The sequence below is a fragment of the Cervus elaphus genome, chromosome 7 (assembly GCF_910594005.1).
Source record: "Cervus elaphus chromosome 7, mCerEla1.1, whole genome shotgun sequence".
NCBI classification, from domain to species: domain Eukaryota; kingdom Metazoa; phylum Chordata; class Mammalia; order Artiodactyla; family Cervidae; genus Cervus; species Cervus elaphus.
The window spans coordinates 11357047-11371034 of NC_057821.1; the positions used below are offsets into that span (position 1 = coordinate 11357047).

A 13988-nucleotide genomic window follows, 5' to 3' on the forward strand; every position below is an offset into this window, starting at 1 on the left:
AACACCTCTGGCCTCAGTTTGTCCATCTGTAGGAGGCGAACATTGTATCCTGACACCCGGGAGCTGCCCAGGCCCGTCAGCCATGCCCTGGCATTGCTCAGAGCTGGCCTGGCACAGCTCATCTTGATGTGCTCCCACTGAACGCAGGCAAGGCCATCTGTGACCACAATGGGATCGAGACAAAAACAAGACACTCTGTAATCGTGTCTGAGCACAGAGAAAACAGAAGTGTCGTCCAAACCACAAACATGACCAAACACCCCCATCCAGCTACTCTTGAGCGAAGGCTGGCGCTTTACCAGTTGTGGCTCCCTCCTCATTGTATTGGTCCTCCTTCCAGGTAAGACTCATTAAGACACCTAACCTTAAAATCACCTCCACTTCCTGATTTCATCTCATCCGGAACAAAGTCCGGCTTCCTTACACCTTCCACCAAATGACCTAACTGCAACAAGAAGTCCTTTCCAACACTCCCTTACTGAGACGGCTCCCCGCCCCCTGCCAGTTCCCCTGTGCATGTTCTCCCTTGATGCAACCAGTGACAAACTCAGTTTGTTCACCCACAGGTGTGTTTCTGGGAGGATCTTTGGCTGGAGATACTGACAGCCCCTAGCTCACTGGGTTATTGTTTTACTGCACTCAGAATGAACCATCTCCAGGACCCTTTAAATATACTTAGCACGTTTTAATATCATTCCCATGTTACAAGGAGGACACCGAAACTCAGAGAGGGGAAGGAACTTGGCCCAGGTCACACAGCTGGTAATGCAGAGGCAGGATGGAAATGTGGGTCTCATTCCAAAGGGATGCCCCCTGCCCCGATGTTAACAGGACAGAAACCAACCACACAGGGTCAGTGTCTGGGAGGAGAAGTGCAGAGAGGCCTCAGAGCCCAAACAGAAGGGAGCCCAGGGGCTGTGAACCGGGAGCACCCAGGAGGTCCTCGGTGACCCCTCCTCTTCCTCTCCCATTCATGACCTCCCAGATAGGATCGCCTAAGGCTGTCTCTCCAAGGCTGCCTGGCTACTGAGTCAACACAGGTCCAATGGAGGCTGAAGGGGGGTCAGTGTCCGCAGTCTGGGGCCTGAGTCACTTCCTGGCCATTGCTTAAGAGGTGTCCAGAGCCACAGCCTCAGTGACCAGCTCGTGCCTTTTCAGGATTGCACCCACTTGGGCAATGAGCACTTACTTCCCTGACATTTGTCACCTTTCTGGGCTCACCTCTGTCACACTCAGGTTTTCGAGAGGCTCAAGGCCTGTCTGTTCCCTGGAGAACTGGATCCTCAACCCAGGAGACCCGAGTCTCCTGGACAACTCTCTCTTGATTGTACCCAGCCCTAGACTTTGGCTTCCAGGATCATATGCCAACTTCTGAATCAGAGTGCCTTCCACTGGCGTCACCGACCCCCAAGGTCCAAAACTCCTGCAGCCCCCCTCCTCCACCAGGCTCCTAGCCCCTTCCCGTTTCCTCCTACAGGGTCTCAGGGCTGGAGTAGAAGGTCAGGTAGGGGAGAGGGTGGGGAATTTGTAAGATCCCCAGGGCAGGATGTATGAGGGAGACATGGTTTGATCAGTAGACATGTCTTTAGGATGGGTGAGGTAGATAATTTGAAACACAGGCCATCTCCTTTAAGAAGTAATGCCTCAAAAAAAAAAGAAGAAGAAGAAGAAGTAATGCCTCTCAACCAGAGACACTGCATAGACTTGGAGTCTCAAACCAGATCGTCTTAGCTTCTTCAACTCAGCTCTGCCCCTTCCCAGATGTCTGACCTTGGGCAAGTGACTTAACTTCTCTGAACCTCAGGTTCCTCATCTGTAAAATGAGGATAATAGTACTACTGACTCACAGGCCTCTCACCAGGATTAAGGGAGCTGGGTATGTAAAACACTTAGAATAATGACTGGTACACGGCAAACACAAGTAAGTGTTCATCAGATAAATATTTTTTTCACCTCGGATGGGCTGACTCTCCCACTCATTCTCCATAGAGTTTTTCACAGCCTACTGTGTGACAGACACATGTAAGACAAATAGATCCCCTGCCCGCAATGCCTGTTGGGCGTTTCTGTGGGGTCCCTGCACCCCCCGCCCCCATGCCCCCCAGGGTCTGATGCTGCAGGACTGTGTGGGGCTGTGGCACAGGGTTTGGGTTCTGAAGACCCCCGGGGGGTGGTGGGGGGCTCCTTGGCTTTGAAGCACAGCATCTCCATCCCTTCCACAACCCAGTTCCCAGGCCAGCAAGGGGTCAGACGAGCCAGGTCAGGCATCTGGACCTCCTGCAGCCATTCTCTGCCTCTGACCCTGTTCCTGGAAGGTCTCGTGATTTAATCTGAGCCCAGAATCTTCTTCAGGATGCACAAACGACCAGACACAGGTGGCTGAAGGCTCTGGCTTGTCATTGCCTTCACCGGGCAGCAGGAAGCCAGCAAAAACACATTCGAAACCGAATATGTGAATCTAGACTGATGGTTCATATTACAGAATTACTGTTATTGATTCTAGGTGTAAAAAAGATACTGTAGTTGTGTTTTTAAAACAATCCTTATCTTTTAGAGATACAAAAAATTATCTTCAGATGAAATGATAGGATGCCTGGTTTTGCTTCAAAACAATGGGGGAGGAAGTATGTAGAGGAAACAAAATTGACTAAAAGAGTTGATTTACTTGAAGCTGTGGGGTTTGCAACTGGGGCTATGCCGGGTCATTAGAATCTGCTTATCAACGTGTGATTCAGAGATCCCTGAGCCTAGGAGCTGGTGAGAAATGCAGAATCTTGGCTCCACCCCGGATCTCCTGAACGCGAATCTGTATTCAATGAGACACCCCAGGGATTCGTGTGCACATTCAAATGTGAGAAGCACTGGCTACTTCTGTATGTTTGAAACTTCCCATACTCAACAAGTTACGGGCTTTTGTGGGGTTTTTTTTACCCCAAAATTGTCTTAAAAATCTCCGAGATCTTCCTACAGAATCCTCTGCTGGCAGCAGCTGGGAGGCTGTCTTCCTGCCTTCTGCCCTCCGTGGGGGCCGGGAAGTGCCCCCCACCCCACCCCCTGCACCGCGGCGCCCCTGCCGCTTCGCGCGGGTCTGTAGCCGGGGTTTCGAACTTCGACCCCGGCGGAAACCCGGGGCTCCCGGCAGCCGCGGCCCGGCAGGCCCGGGCGTGGCGGCGCAGCGCACCTGGGCGCGCCGGCAGGTGGGACGCGTGGCCTGGACGGGGACCCGCCCTCGCGCAGGGGGAGGAGCGGGAGACCTGGGCGGGCACGGCGGGCCGGCGCCAGGGGCTGGGAGCCCGGCGGGCCGCGAGCGCAGCCACCGCGCTGGGGCCGCCGACGCCGAGTGCCCGGGATGAGCTTCACCCGGAAAAAGGGTTTCTACAAGCAGGACGTCAACAAGACCGCCTGGGAGCTGCCCAAGACCTACGTGTCCCTGACGCACATAGGCAGCGGGGCCTATGGCTCCGTATGGTGAGACCCTCCCCACCCTGCGCCTGCGCGACCACTGGGGCGTCGGGGGCGCCTGGGGCATCGGGCCAGGCCGCTGGTGGGCGCCCAGGCACCGGGACACGGGCGGGGCCTCCGCAAGAGCCAGATCCCGGCCAATGCCCCCCGTCTCCCCGGATCCGCCTCCCGTGTCCCCTCACCTGCTGGGCGTGAGAAGTTGTACACCCACCACCTTTGATCAAGGACCCCAAGGCCCAGAGTCCGGCGGGTTGGGAAAACTTCCGCTGGTGCTTTTCCCAGGCTGAGCCCTGGGACTGGAGGAGGCAGCAGGCTGAACCTCGAAGTGGAGTAGGAGCCTCGGGCTGTGGAGGCTGGCCATGGGGCCGCCCCCGGCGCCAGCTCGCTTTTCGCACCTGCTTGGTGGGGGCCTCTGTGGGTTGAATTAGGACTGAATCGGTTTCTCCAGGGTTTACAAGGGACCCCAGAGCTCATCTGGCCGACTCCCGATTGATTGTTATTTAATACACATGGGTACACGGAGACGCAAACAAGAAGCGACTTGCCAAGTTGTTCGGGATCCTGTTGGCATTAACTTGTTTGACCCGGTGCATGGCACCTCTCTCGGACCCTGCCTGCTCCCTCCTCGCTCTCCCAGTCCCACTGTGCTTCCAGTGGCTCACTCACAGTCCTGGTGGTGGGCATCAGCTCCTCCCAGCTGAGACTGCTGGCCCAGAGGGATTGGGGAGAGGATGGCCGTGGCGCCCCAGATGGCCTAGGAGATGCCACCCAGGGTCTGGAGCCCTGCCTGCCTCCGGGCTGGGGAGGGGGGTGGCGTGCTCCCTGCTGACCTGCCTTTGACCCTACAGCTCAGCCATCGACAAGCGGTCAGGGGAGAAGGTGGCCATCAAGAAGCTGAGCCGGCCCTTCCAGTCCGAGATCTTTGCCAAGCGGGCTTATCGGGAGCTGCTGCTGCTGAAACACATGCAACATGAGAATGTAGGTTGGGCCTGGGGGCTGCTTCGGGGAGGCAGGGGCGGGAGGGCAGCCCCAGAGAGGGTCCTGACCAGGCCCCTCCGTGTGTGTGTGCATGCGCACACACGGAAGATACCCCAAGATGATGACCCAACAGTGCCAGCAGAAAAGGAACCTCCTCCCTGCTCCTCTGATCCTTGTTCCTCACCTGATTATTAAAACTATGTGCCAGGACCCACCCCGCCTACTTCCCAGGTAAGGTGCAAAGGAATTTTTGGCAGTGGCGCAGAATGACCTTGGTGTCTCACTGTTATGAGGAAATGGGCACCGAGGAACTCCGTAGTTGTTCTAGATCTAAGACCTGGTGCCCAGGATCCTGGTTAATGCTGTTTCCACATAATTACAACAAGGATAATAGAAACCTGTGAGCACTTATGTGCCAGGCACAGTTCTAAGAACTTTGCAGAAACTAGAATGTTTAATCCTCACAGTGTCATATAAGTACCATTACCACCTTATACAGACAGGGAAACTGAGGCACAGAAAGACTCGCAGGTTATCAGACGAGATCAGGCACGTTCAGGGTGGTATGGCCGTAGACAGACAGATTATATGGTTAGTCAGTGGCAGAGCTGGGATCTGACCCTAGACAGCCTGGCTCCAGGCCCCAGAGCGTGACCTCAAGACTGTCCCATCTGATTGAAACAGCCAGGAAACTAGTGACCCAGTGCTGAGCCTGGCCCCCAGGCTTTGCTGCAGGGGACTTGTATTGGCAGACAAGTGTTTTAAAAAACGTGCTAAGTCGCTTCAATTGTGTCCGACTCTGTGACCCCATGGACTGTAGCCCGCCAGACTCCTCTGCCCATGAGATTCTCCAGGCAAGAATACTGGAGTGGGTTGCCATTTCCTCCTCCAGGGGATCCACCCAACCCAGGGATCAAACCCACATCTCCTGTGGCTCCTGCATTGCAGGTGGATTCTTTACCGCTAAGCCACCAGGGGAAACCCAAGCATTTAAAACAATGAGTTCAAAACACTGTGTGTATTTTAAGTCCCATTCCTCCTCATTCAGCTCCTCCCCATGGCCTCCAGCTGGGAAGTCTCACCCCAGCTCTGAATCAGCCCTTTGGCAGGCAGGGTTGGATGTGGTGAGACCCAAGGTCAAGGACAGGGAGCCTGCTGGCTGGAAGATTCCTTCTCTGTCCCCGCCTCAATTCCCTTCCCCACTCGAGGTTCCCTGTCTGAGCGGAGACTGCGTTTGTGCCTCCTGAGCACCAGACTTGGGGTCAGTGGGCAAGGACATGTCCACCATCCCTTATCCCAGCCTGACTTCCCATCGCAGTGCACTGCAAATTCCTGCCCAGGTGGGGGAATCCGTCCCCCACCCCTGCCCCTTTTACTGCTTCTTCCCAGAAGGCTGGGAACCTGCCTCCTTCTGGAGGTGCTGTTCTAGGAAAGGGCAGGTGGTCCTGTGCAGGCCTGGGGCCACAGAGGACAGGTGCAGAGGGGCGCGGCGGATGCCCAGCTCTCACTGGCCATCTTCTCTTTAGGTCATCGGGCTCCTGGACGTCTTCACCCCAGCCTCCTCCCTGCGCAACTTCCATGACTTGTGAGTCAGGCTGTGCCTGGTTCCAGGACGTTTGCAGGCCTTACTTGCCACTGGGGGGGGGGGGGGGCAAGTAAGAAGAGGGTCCAGGTTCTCTCTTCTGGAGAGTGGGGGGGCTTCCTGTCCCAGGAGGCTGTGTGCCTTTGGGCTGGGGAGAGATCCAGCCAACGGTGGAGAGAACGGCTGGCCTGAAAAGGTGGGAAGGGCTTTTTACGGAGCCCAGCTGACACAGAGCTGTCTGCTCATCTGCTTTGCCTTACCCACCTTTAACACCAGAGACATCGGTGCCAGCCTCCCTCGCCGTGTCCTGGTGCAGGTGTGGGTCTGGACCTCAGGACTCTTCCTAGAATGAAGCAAGGATCACAAAGCCTTGGCCGCCCTGGCCAATGGGATGTTTCTCAGAATTACACAGAACATGAAAATTTAGTTGCTAAATGCACGGCCTTGCTAGCGCAGTACCTGCTAAAATTTAGGAAACTTGGAGTGGGTTGATTTTTTTTTTTTCCAGTCCTATTTCAACTGTAGCCGCAGTTCTCTTTATTAGGATGCTTTTGTTTTCAGTTTAACGCAGTGAGTTTGAATAGATTTTTTTCCCTACAATGCCAGCTGCTGGGCTTGGCATTGGGAATTTAAAGTGGACCAGCTCCTCCAGACAGACAGTGGTGGATACTGACAGTGGTGGTCAGTGCTCTGAGTCTGGGGAGAGCCGGGAACTGCCAGCTGCCTCAGCGGGCTTCATAGAGGAGGTAACTCTGAACTCAGCCCTGAAGGATGAGTCAATGTTTGCCTGAGGTAGAAGGGCTGAAGGCATCCCAAGGAGAAGGAACTGCATGGACCAAGGCCATGATGCATGTGTGAAAGAGGCTGGGCCATCCTGAGAAGTGCAGTGAAGCAGTGGCTGATTTAGTTAGGCTGAGTCCAGACTTGACTCCACAGGCACCCTCAAGGCTATAGAGGTTTTGAGCAGCAAGGTGAGGTGGTCAGAGCGGATTTGGGGATGCACTCTGGCAGCAGCAAGAAAGGAACAGGGACAGTTTTAGGGAAAACCAGACCTTGTTCTAAATGCAGTCAAGGTGATGGGGTCCCAAGAGCTGACTTGAGACCCATCGAGAGGCAGCACTGTCAAGAGTGTTGTATCCCTTGGGATGCAGTGGCGAGGAGAGGTCAGGGGATGCCAGGTTCCTACTGGGAATACAAGGTGAAGGAAAAACAGATCTTAGGAGAAAGATAATGAACTCCACTTTGGACACTTCATTTTTGAAAAGCCTATGAACATTCAAGTGTTTATCCAGCAAACAAACCCAGAGTTTAGGAAGGTCTGGGCCAGGGATGTGGACTTGGGCCAGAATAACCACTGGTGGATGAGAGCCGAAGCCCAGGGACAGGCTAGCGCAGGGCATGATGCGATGCTGTGGGTTAAGATATCGACATGAAAGAGAAGGTACAACAGGATCCTCAGGCGGAGAGCTGAGCCCGCCTGACCAGAGCTGGAATTTGCAGAGAACCTTGAGGGAGTGTCAAGCTTTACACAAGTTCCAACAGAAAGAAAGGGAGTCGTGGGTATGTGTGCTGGGCTGGTGGGGCAGGAGCGGACACCCCGTTGTCAGGGAACTGCGCTTTAAGGCAGTGGGGTCGACAGGTGAGGACCACTCTCTAGAAGTTTGATCAGGAGGGAAAAGAGAGAGAAGGAGTAGGGGTACTCGAAGAAATACGGTTAAGGGAGGGTGGTTGTAGCACTGTAAGACGTCAGTGAGTTTGTCAGCTGAACAGAATCAGTTTCCCCGTAGCGGTGAAACATGAAGGTGGGGAGGAGCCTGTGCATAGAGCAGGGGTTCCCAGTGCATGGGAGGGGGTACAGTCAGGTGGAAGAAGACCGGGAGTCACAGGCTCATGGAGGTGGCCTCCACATTCTTTTATTTGTTTAACTCCTTTCTAGATCTTTATCCTTTTCTGTTCTGGACTTTGCTGTTACTGCCTTGAGTAGCAGTTACATTTTGCTGACTTTGACCTGTTTTGCAATCCCATTAAGAGAGGGTGATGGTTCAGCTATCTCTTTCTTCCTTCTTCACCCTCCTGGAAACTGTTTTATTGTTTCCTTCTTGGAAGGGAGACATTTTGGATGTTTGAGGATTTTCATGGCCGCTCATGACCCTCTGAGGTGGGAAGAAAATATTTGTACAGAAGCAGAAGGAAATACTGGCAAGTGTTTCTAACTCACAGCAGTGGCTTTCTGTGGGGCGTGGAGGAGGGCGAGGAGAGGATACCTTTGAAGAGCGGGAACACTGCTGCATTTGGTCTTCCTGAGCACAGCTCCAGCTGAAATACCCTGAGCTCTGCCAACAGGGCGGCCGCCAGGGCCAGGCTGGGAGCCAGGAGCTGGGAGGCCCAGTGCCTGGGGATTTGGCTGGCTGTTGTGGGAGTGGTTCTTCTCGCACACGAAGGTCATCTCTAAGGCCTGTGTTCTGCCCCAGCCCCGTGCCCCTCCTCTGAGCTGGGGCCTGGGGCTGGGTGGGCCTGGGGACTGTTCAGGAAGCCTTCATGCCTTGCAGCTACCTGGTGATGCCCTTCATGCAGACGGACCTGCAGAAGATCATGGGGATGGAGTTCAGTGAGGACAAGATCCAGTACCTGGTGTATCAGATGCTCAAGGGTCTTAAGGTGGGTTGGAGCCTGCCAGAGGGCAGTGGATGGGGGCTGGGTGTTGAGACCTGGGGTCTGGGGGAGGCCAGGCCTCAAAGGTTCGGGAGAATACACCACGACAGGGCAGAGGCTGTCTCTGAGCCAGCCTGAACGCCTAGTGTGAAAGCCGGACTCTGGACTCACGCTTCTCCCTCTCTCCCTCCAACACAGTACATCCACTCAGCTGGGGTCGTCCACAGGGTGAGTACTTTCTCTGCTATATCCTCAAAGGTCCCACCCACTCCTGGGGTCTTCTTGAAGTTGGGGGGAGGGGAGGGTAGATGGCACAAGGGGAGCCAGGGATAGGGATTTTTCAGACCCAGCCTTGGCCCAGGAAGGCCTGCTCACAATTGCTGTTTCGGGGAACTTTGTGGGAAAATGTCACCAGTGAAGCTGAGATGGGTGTTTCAGGCTCCAAGAGTCGGAGCATTTTAGAGCCGGATGGACCCTAGAGGACACCTGGTCCAACCTTCACTCTGCACGGGAGACCGGCACCCGCAGAAAGTGGCAGGAGCCTGGCCGGGGCCGCGTGCTGGGTGGCGGCCGAGTGGGGACACCGTCTCTGCCTCTGTCCAGCACGCCATCTCTCCTCTCCTCTAGGACCTGAAGCCGGGCAACCTCGCTGTGAACGAGGACTGTGAGCTGAAGGTGAGTGGGCCCAGGCAGGGTTGGCCTGGGCTCAAGGTGGGCCCCTCTCCCGCCGGAGCCCCCAGAAGCTGCTCCAGCGACCCCCTCTCCTCAGAGAGCTCTTTTCCCTTTGTGCCCCGAGTTGTAGATCTTGGATTTTGGGTTGGCACGGCATACGGATGTGGAGATGACGGGTTACGTGGTGACCCGCTGGTACCGGGCCCCTGAGGTGATTCTCAGCTGGATGCGTTACAACCAGACCGGTCAGTGGTCAGCTGCCCCGGGGAGGGGGCTGGGGGTCTTCTCTGATGGCGTCCTCAAGCCTGTCTTGGAGACTCTGGGTTGACCGACTGCCAGGTCCTGACCAGCTGGTCCAGGTGACACCTCCTCCCCCTCCTTCTGCAGTGGACATCTGGTCTGTGGGCTGTATCATGGCAGAGATGCTGACAGGGAAGACGCTGTTCAAGGGGAAAGATTGTATCCTTTGCTGAAAAAGCCAGTCTTCATCCAGGGATTCATTCCTTCAACAGACACTTTATTACTTAAATCTCTCTCTTTTTCTTAATGTGACAGTGACAAATGCTCCCCAGTGGAGTAATTTTAAAGTGCAGAGAAGCAAAATTATGAAAACCAGTCACCTGTGATTCTACCAACCTGCAGAAAATACTTGATGTTTTGGCACCACACCCACCAGTTGAGCACCTCCGTGTGCCTTACAGGGACTGGGGAGATGATACGGGGTCTCCCTGCCAAGCTCAGAATGCAAGGGTGTGGGGGGAGTAGACAAAGAAATGCACGGAGGTGACGGAGTGGGATGAGGCTGGGAAGGTGGCACCTGCAGGAGCATTTGTGGGGAGGGACCCTTAACCCAGCCTGGCAGGTGGGAAGTCTCACCTGCGTCCTGAAGGATGAACCTCCCCTCCTGAAAGCAGGAGGAGGTGGGTGTCTGGAGCCTGGATGGTCCACCCTGCTGGGCGGGCCTGATGGAGGGGCAGTGGGAAGGGCAGCTCCAGACCCGCTCCCCCCGACCCAGCGAGTGAGACTGAGCCTTAACCTGCTGCCAAGACCTGGACCAGCTGACCCAGATCCTGAAAGTGACCGGGGTGCCGGGCGCAGAGTTTGTGCAGAAGCTGAATGACAAGGCGGTGAGGGGCAGATGGGCCCAGGCTGGCTGGGGCTGTGCCCTTGGTGGGCCAGGGTCAGGGAGGTGGGCTCACCCGCACCGCCCCTCTGCCCTGGCAAGGGCTCTTGCCTTTATCTCACTTTGGATTCGGAGCTGAGCCCTCAGCCCTGCTCAGCGGCTTTTCTGGGGTCCCTGCTCTAGATCCTATGGCCTAAGTCCCAAGGAGCTGACAACTTGGGATTACTCAGTGCTGTTCTGTCTTCCAGGCCAAATCCTACATCCAGTCCCTGCCACAAAGCCCCAAAAAGGATTTCTCTCAGCTCTTCCCACGTGCCAGCCCCCAGGGTGAGTCTCGGGGGCCTTCAGTCTGTGTCCCCGCGGGCGGGCTGGGTTCTCCCGGGCCTGGGGCGTGAGGCTCACGCTCTGTGATGGCAGCCACAGACCTGCTGGAGAAGATGCTGGAGCTGGATGTGGACAAGCGCCTGACGGCCTCTCAGGCCCTGGCCCACCCCTTCTTTGAGCCCTTCCGGGACCCCGAGGAGGAGACAGAGGCCCAGCAGCCGCTTGATGATCCCTTAGAACGCGAGAAACTCACAGTGGACGAATGGAAGCGTAAGGGCCGGGCGCCTCAGCGCCTCCCCCCGCAGCCTGCAGCCTCTGTCTCCTCTGCTGGCCTCGTTTCCCCGCCTGGCCTTAGTGGCCCTGGCGTTTCTCCTGGAGACTGTGGCCTCTTTCTCTCTGAGCAAACACTGTCTCCTGCATGTGCTTCTTCCTGCACTGAGTGGATTTCCCGCTCTGCACCATGTCTGTTGGGGGAGGGAGGCAGGCGCTTGCCCTCAGCACCCACCACCCCTGAACCCCCCTGCCTTCCTCAGAGCACATCTACAAGGAGATTGTGAACTTCAGCCCCATTGCCCGGAAGGACTCTCGGCGCCGGAGTGGCATGAAGCTGCAGTGACCGTTCTAGCCGAACCCTCAGCTGAGCCCAGGAATGGCCTCGTGGTCCACCATCTGCCAGGCACTGCCCCTGGGACCAATATTTATTTATCACTACTAAAGTCTCAACCCGTCTTGGATTACAGCCTTCCAAGCAGAGGATGGAAGGCCCCCTGTCCTTGTGTAGGAAACAGGCTTAGTAGATGCAGAATTCAGAGGGTGTTGGTTGGGAGAAAATAGCTCTGATCATAACTGGCCACATTAAAGCACATAACGTGGAGAATTGCTTGTGTGTGTGGGGTCCTTTCTTTCATGGTTGGAGTGGGGCTGAACTGGGGCGGCGGTCAGTGGTAGTGATGACGTATTAACTTGCTAGGGCTGCTATAACAAATTACCGCAAACTGGGTGGCTTTAAAATAATAGAAATTTATTCTTACAGTTCTGGAGGCTGGAAGTCTGAAATCAAGGTGTTGGCAGGGCTATGTTCCCTCTGAAGATTCTAGGGAAGAATCTTCTGGCCTCTTTTTTCTGGTGACTCCTGGCATCTTTGGTGTTCTTTGACTTGTATGTCGCTACATCACCCCTACCTCTGCCCTTGTCTTCCCATGGCCTTCTCCATGTGTGTCTGTCTGTGACTGATCTTATAAGAACATCAGTCACTGAACTTAGGACCCACCCTAATCTAGTATGATCTCATCTTAATCCTTAGTAATTACGTCTGCAAGTACCTTATTTTCAATAAAGTCACATTCTGAGGTTCTGGATGGGGGACATGAATCTGGGGGGCACTTTATTCAATCCACGACAGATGGCCATGAGGGAGGGGCCCCTTCCCAGAGCCCCTTTGTTGTGGAGCCAAATGTGACTGGCTGCTAAATTAAGGGAGCTGCAGAGAGAGCTGCAGCTGGTGAGACACTGCACGCAGGTTATTTTGGGTGAGTGAGCAGCAATCAAGATGTGAAACAACAGGAGGCTTGTTGACTGGGAGCTGCGGAAGGCAGAAACGGGCTTTTTCCAGGAAAACAGTGCTGCTCCTTCCCCCTTTGGGGAACTGTACATCTCTCCTGAGCTTTAACCTGACAATGGGTTGGATCCTCGTGTATTCAGGTTTGAATACTCTGTTGAGGTCTCAAACTTCCCTGTGCACCAGGGTCCGGTTAAAATGCAGATTCCTGGGCCCTGACCCTGGGTTTAGTGGGTCTGAGGTTGAGAACCCAGAAGGTTTGAATGAGGACCTCGTCACCTCAACCCAAGCCCAGTGATTCTGATGGATATCAGACCACACTTAGAGCAACATTTTGTTGATTTCAGCACCACTTTGTCAAGAGGCCTAAATTAGAAACCTACAATGAGAGGATGAGGGGATTTAGAGGAGTTTCACTTTCTCATTTTAGAGATGTTAAAACTGAGGCTCAGACGGGGCATTTTTAGGGCAGTAAAACTATTCTGAATGATGTCATGGTGGATACATGACATTATGCATTTTTCAAAACCAGTGGAACTGTACAACACAAAGAGTGAACCCTCAAGTAAGCTATGGACTTTCTTTAATAATAGTGCACCAATATTGGTTCGTTGGTTGACACTTTCATCCCTGAGCCGAGAAGATACAACTGTAGCTGCGGAAGAATCTCTTCTTCTCCCTTCTCCCTACACTTGGCTTTTGTTTCCTTAAATTGGGCTGGGGACTCCCCTGGTGGTCCAATGGCTAAGCCTCCGTGCTTTCACTGCAGGGTGTGTGGGTTCAATCCCTCGCCAGAGAACTAAGATCCTGAGTTCTTCAAAAAAGAAAAGGGGAGGGGGGGAGGGCTGAAAAAACTCCCTGAGTACAAAAGTTGAGTGCTCCCTTCTCTTTATTCCACAGTGAGCTTGGGGTTCCATCCTCATGTGATTGAAGCTAAGAGGCTGGTGATCGTCTCCTTTTTCACAACGGGCAGCAGAGGCCCAAGGCCACTCCATCGAGCTAAAGATCTCCGTGACTCATCGCGGTCATGCCTCACCCCTGCGTCCTACCCCAAGGTTTCCTGGAGCAGGAGCAGTGCCTGGTGGGATTCTGACCTGGTTCCTCCTGTGGCAGCCTGTGCTCAGCGGGCAGCCGTCCTCACTCTGGGCCACGCGTCAATAGGGACCGCTCCTGGTCTGGGGGCCCTTGACCTTTTTTGTGCTGTGAATCCCTTCTCAAAATATTTTCCTTTGCATAAAGGGATCACAGAGGAAACTAGCTATGTTGAAATACAGTTGTGAAAATATTGAAGTGTGTGGTGTTGTAATATATGGGTTTCTTTAATACATTAAATAACAAGAATTGAGGGGATGAGCCCAATAAACCACTGTCAACTTGAAGTAGAAATGAGTTTAAACAATGTTTCAAGATACTTGCAAATATAAAAGGAAAGAAAAAGCACTGCTTTCTACTGGCCCTGCTAATGCAACCACAGTTTTTTGCGTTTATTCATAACTGAGAAAATGGAGGTGAGTGGAGGTTAAGTTGTAATATTTTCCAATCTCAGTTCATCAACCTCTGAATTCCAGTGTACAGGCTGTGGTTCAGGGACCCTAGTTAAAAACTTCTGTCCTGGATACTAAAATGTGACTTTAGGG

General features: G+C 54.2%; 1 protein-coding gene across 1 annotated transcript; it reads left to right on the top strand.

The window, feature by feature from the left end:
• Positions 1–3245: 3245 nt before the first annotated feature.
• On the top strand, positions 3246–11673 carry MAPK13 (mitogen-activated protein kinase 13). The gene is made up of 12 exons (XM_043907292.1): positions 3246–3468; positions 4311–4440; positions 5967–6025; positions 8572–8680; positions 8873–8902; positions 9302–9349; positions 9477–9591; positions 9734–9805; positions 10394–10473; positions 10718–10796; positions 10887–11063; positions 11327–11673. The coding sequence occupies exons 1-12, from the start codon at positions 3350–3352 to the stop codon at positions 11407–11409; spliced, it is 1101 nt and encodes a 366-aa protein (XP_043763227.1). The 5' UTR covers positions 3246–3349; the 3' UTR covers positions 11410–11673.
• Positions 11674–13988: the final 2315 nt, after the last annotated feature.

Coding starts and splice junctions, on each gene's coding strand:
- MAPK13 (XM_043907292.1), top strand. CDS start 3,350: ATGAGCTTCACCCGGAAAAAGGGTTTCTACAAGCAGGACGTCAACAAG. Junction 6,026..8,571: donor CTGCGCAACTTCCATGACTT/GTGAGTCAGGCT, acceptor CATGCCTTGCAG/CTACCTGGTGATGCCCTTCA. Junction 8,903..9,301: donor CAGCTGGGGTCGTCCACAGG/GTGAGTACTTTC, acceptor CCTCTCCTCTAG/GACCTGAAGCCGGGCAACCT.